Source organism: Borostomias antarcticus (assembly GCF_949987555.1).
Source record: "Borostomias antarcticus genome assembly, chromosome: 11".
NCBI lineage: Eukaryota > Metazoa > Chordata > Actinopteri > Stomiiformes > Stomiidae > Borostomias > Borostomias antarcticus.
Window position 1 is genome coordinate 6189678 of NC_140244.1, and position 3810 is coordinate 6193487.

Genomic DNA, 3810 nt, shown 5'->3' on the forward strand with positions numbered 1-3810 from the left:
CTCTCTGACACCACCATGGATGTATTAATAGAACTGGATAGGGTCACTCCATTCACTGACTGCTCGAAAAAAAAGTGAAGCCCTATAGGACCGCGCCATCTTTGAAAAAAACGCATCATTGATACCTTTGACATGCGCAGTCTAAGGTATCAATGGCGCGTTCTTGTAGTCCACGAACAGATTGCGTTCATGTGAAATGCAAACGCGCGTTCACGGCTCTCCCCGCTCTGAGTTAGCGATGAAAAGAGGCTTGCTTATTAATCTACTTTCGTCAAATATATCCGTTGGAAAACATTTTTTTTATCCAGGCATCTTAGTTCTAACAGTATAATTGTGACTGAACATGTTTTGTTTGCTAGTAGGTGGTATTCATTCTGTTCCCAACAACGCGATGGACAGCCAGGCGAAATAGCTTCAGGCGGGTTAGCCACGAACTTCATGCCGCATAGAGTGATCCCGTCTCTGGCTGGACAGCTGTTCAACTCGCCTGGGACCAGGTCCCCTGGAGCTATTTCACCTGGCTGACCTTTCATCGTGGACTACAAGAACACGTCATTGATACCTTTGACTGCGCATGTCAAAGGTATCAATGACATGTTTTTTTCAAAGATGGCGCGGTCCTATAGGGCTTCACTTTAGATTTCGTATCCTGGGGGCCTGGACATCACCAACAGTGAGTAGGATGAGGGCCTAGCAGGGATGGATGAGTGCTTAGCAGGGATGGATGAGTGCCTAGCAGGAATGGATGAGTGCCTAGCAGGAATGGATGAGTGCCTAGCAGGGATGGATGAATGCCTAGCAGGGATGAGGGAGGCCAGCTAGATGCTGGGAATCCTCGCGGTTTCACTTAGAGGGCCGGTGACTCACCCCGGTCTGCTTTGTGCGTGTGCGTGTGTGTGTGTGTGTGTGTGTACGTGCATGCGTGTGGGTGTATGTGTTTGTGTATATGTGTGGGTGTGTATGTGTGTGGGCGTGCATGTGTGTGTGTGCATGTGTGTGTGTGTGTGTGTGTGTGTGTGCTGGCTGGTTTTCACCTTTCGTCCTCTAGCCTCTGTCACCTACAGTAAAGCGTCTCTAATTCCCAGCTGACAGCCTCCATGCTGTCTTCTCAGATCCGTCACCATCGAGGTCTCCCCCGAGTCTGCGCAGGCATGCAGTAGGACGCCCATGCCCCCCGCAGAGAGAGGGTCCTCCAGCGCTCTCACCGCCACCCCCCGGTAAGGACCCCCCCCCTCCATCCCTTCCCGCCTAACCCTCCGCCCGTCCGACATGTACGGCAGCGCCCGAGCCGTCGGCCACATCGAGAGCAGCCCCGCCCGCTCGCCCCGCCTCCCCCGTTCTCCCCGGCTCGCCCACCGCCGGGTCCACAGCGGGGGGGGCGGCGGCGGCGGGGGCAAGACGCTGTCCATGGAGAACATCCAGTCGCTGAACGCCGCCTACGCCACCTCGGGCCCCATGTACCTGAGCGACCACGAGGCTGTGGGCTCCACCGCCACCTACCCCAAGAGCGCCATGACGCTGGGGCGGGCCTCCGGGCGCGCCGTCTACGGGGGCCGCGTCACTGCCATGGGCAGCAGCCCCAACATCGCCACGGTCGGCCTGGGGCACCATCCCCACCACCACCAACACCACCCCCACCAACAACACCAACACCACCCCCACCACGCCACCGAGCTCCTGTCCTACAGCGACCTGGGCTCTCTGTCCATGCTGCAGCAGCACCACCACCACCACCAGCAGGGGGTGCCCTCGGCCCTGCTCAGACAGGCGGTAGGTACATCACAACCACAACCACAATCACAATCCGTTTTATTTCCATGCGGTTTTACAACGTACTAGGAATTTGCTTTCAATCGTGGTGATAACAGGGAGACAACATTGGACAGGGTGCAGGGATGAGACAGGACAGTGCAGAGACAGGACAGTGGAAAGACAGGACAGTGGAAAGACAGGACAGTGCAGAGACAGGACAGTGGAAAGACAGGACAGAGCAGAGACAGGACAGTGCAGAGACAGGACAGTGCAGAGACAGGACAGTGCAGAGACAGGACAGTGCAGAGACAGGACAGTGCAGAGACAGGACAGAGCAAAGACAGGACAGAGCAAAGACAGGACAGAGCAGAGACAGGACAGTGCAGAGACAGGACAGTGGAAAGACAGGACAGAGCAGAGACAGGACAGTGGAAAGACAGGACAGTGCAGAGACAGGACAGTGCAGAGACAGGACAGTGCAGAGACAGGACAGAGCAGAGACTGGACAGAGCAGAGGGCGAATACAAAATACTAGTGCAAAATAAAGGATCAGCTAAGGAGAAGAGATAATTTAACTGTTAAGAATCGGTAGAAAATGCCCTGGTTGCGTGTCGTCCATCAGAGAGTTTATTAGAACATAAAACATGTTCTCCTGCAGGAAGAAATAGGGGTTCTACAGCAAAAGGTAACGCTAGTCACTCCAGTTGTCAGAGAACCCTACAAAAACGGCCAGGACGTATAGGCATGAGTCCCAGCTTTATAGAGCTCATTAAAATGAGCTGTTTTACATTTAAAAGAAAGAGACAGACAGACAGACAGACAGACAGACAGGCAGGCAGGCAGACAGACAGACAGACAGGCAGACAGACAGACAGACAGACAGGCAGGCAGGCAGACAGACAGACAGACAGACAGACAGACAGACAGACAGACAGACAGACAGACAGGCAGGCAGGCAGACAGGCAGACAGACACACAGACACCTTTCTACAGTATCAGATCACAAGAGAAGAACAGCTCTTTGAGGGCAGAGGAGGGGGAGCAACACTCTGGGTCAATGTGACCCGCCGAGCCGTTTGGACAGACTCTCATTGGTTGTTCAACCCAGAGGGGGGTCAGCTAATCCTCACGTAACAAAGAACCAAAGACGGGAGGGGGGTTCTCACCAGAGGGAAACCAGGTGTCTTTAGACATGAGGGAAGACCCTGGGCAATGACACCGAACCCCAAATTGCTCCCAATGAGCAGGCTAGCACTTTGCATGGCAGCTGCCGTGTGTGAATGTGTGTGTGAACGGGTGAATGAGAATAATAATAATAATAATGCATTTTATTTCAAGGCGCCTTTCATAACACCCAAGGTCACCGTACATGGTTACAAACAAGCGCTGGAGTTAAGAGTTAAGGGGCGGCTGTAGCTCAGTTGATAGAGCGGGTCGTTCAGTGATCGAAGGGTCAGTGGTTCGAATCCCAGCTCCAACTGTCCACATGTCGAAGTGTCCTTGAGCAAGACACCTAACCCCAAATTGCTCCCAATGAGCAGGCTGGCACCTTGCATGGCAGCTATCGCCGTTGGTGTGTGAATGTGTGTGTGAATGGGTGAATGAGAGGCCATTGTAAAGCGCTTTGAGTGTAAAGCGCTATATAAGTGCAGTCCATTTACCATTTAAGAGCTCTATAAGAGTGGCCCACTGACCAGGTTTGAATGGGCGTGTCCAGGTGCGCGGGGGCGGGGCCGAGCAGCTGCTGGACATGCAGGCCCAGCTGAGGGACACGCAGAGGGAGAACGAGCTGCTCCGCAGGGAGCTGGACCTGAAGGACAGCAAGCTGGGCTCGTCCACCAGCAGCATCAAGAGCTTCTGGAGCCCCGAGCTGAAGAAGGAGCGCGTGATGAGGAAGGAGGAGGTGGCCAGGACCTCCATCCTGAAGGAGCAGATGAGGGTGACGCACGAGGAGAACCAGGTGAGGCGGAGGAACACGCGCCACGCATGCGCGCACACACACACTCGCGCGCACACACACACTTCTGCTGAAGTGCACTTGAGGTTTCCCACTTCTCT

The 3810-nt window shown here is 54.4% G+C and overlaps 1 protein-coding gene across 1 annotated transcript in view; it reads left to right on the forward strand.

The window, feature by feature from the left end:
• Positions 1–1269: 1269 nt before the first annotated feature.
• The window catches only part of erc2 (ELKS/RAB6-interacting/CAST family member 2), a gene marked incomplete at both ends in the record, with an annotated part of 72738 nt that continues 70197 nt past the window's right edge, over positions 1270–3810 (forward strand). Inside the window, 3 exons of the mRNA XM_084445762.1 lie at positions 1270–1608; positions 1651–1770; positions 3470–3712. Coding sequence (XP_084301888.1) covers positions 1270–1608; positions 1651–1770; positions 3470–3712 — 702 coding nt within the window. The remainder of the gene's footprint in view (positions 1609–1650; positions 1771–3469; positions 3713–3810) is intronic.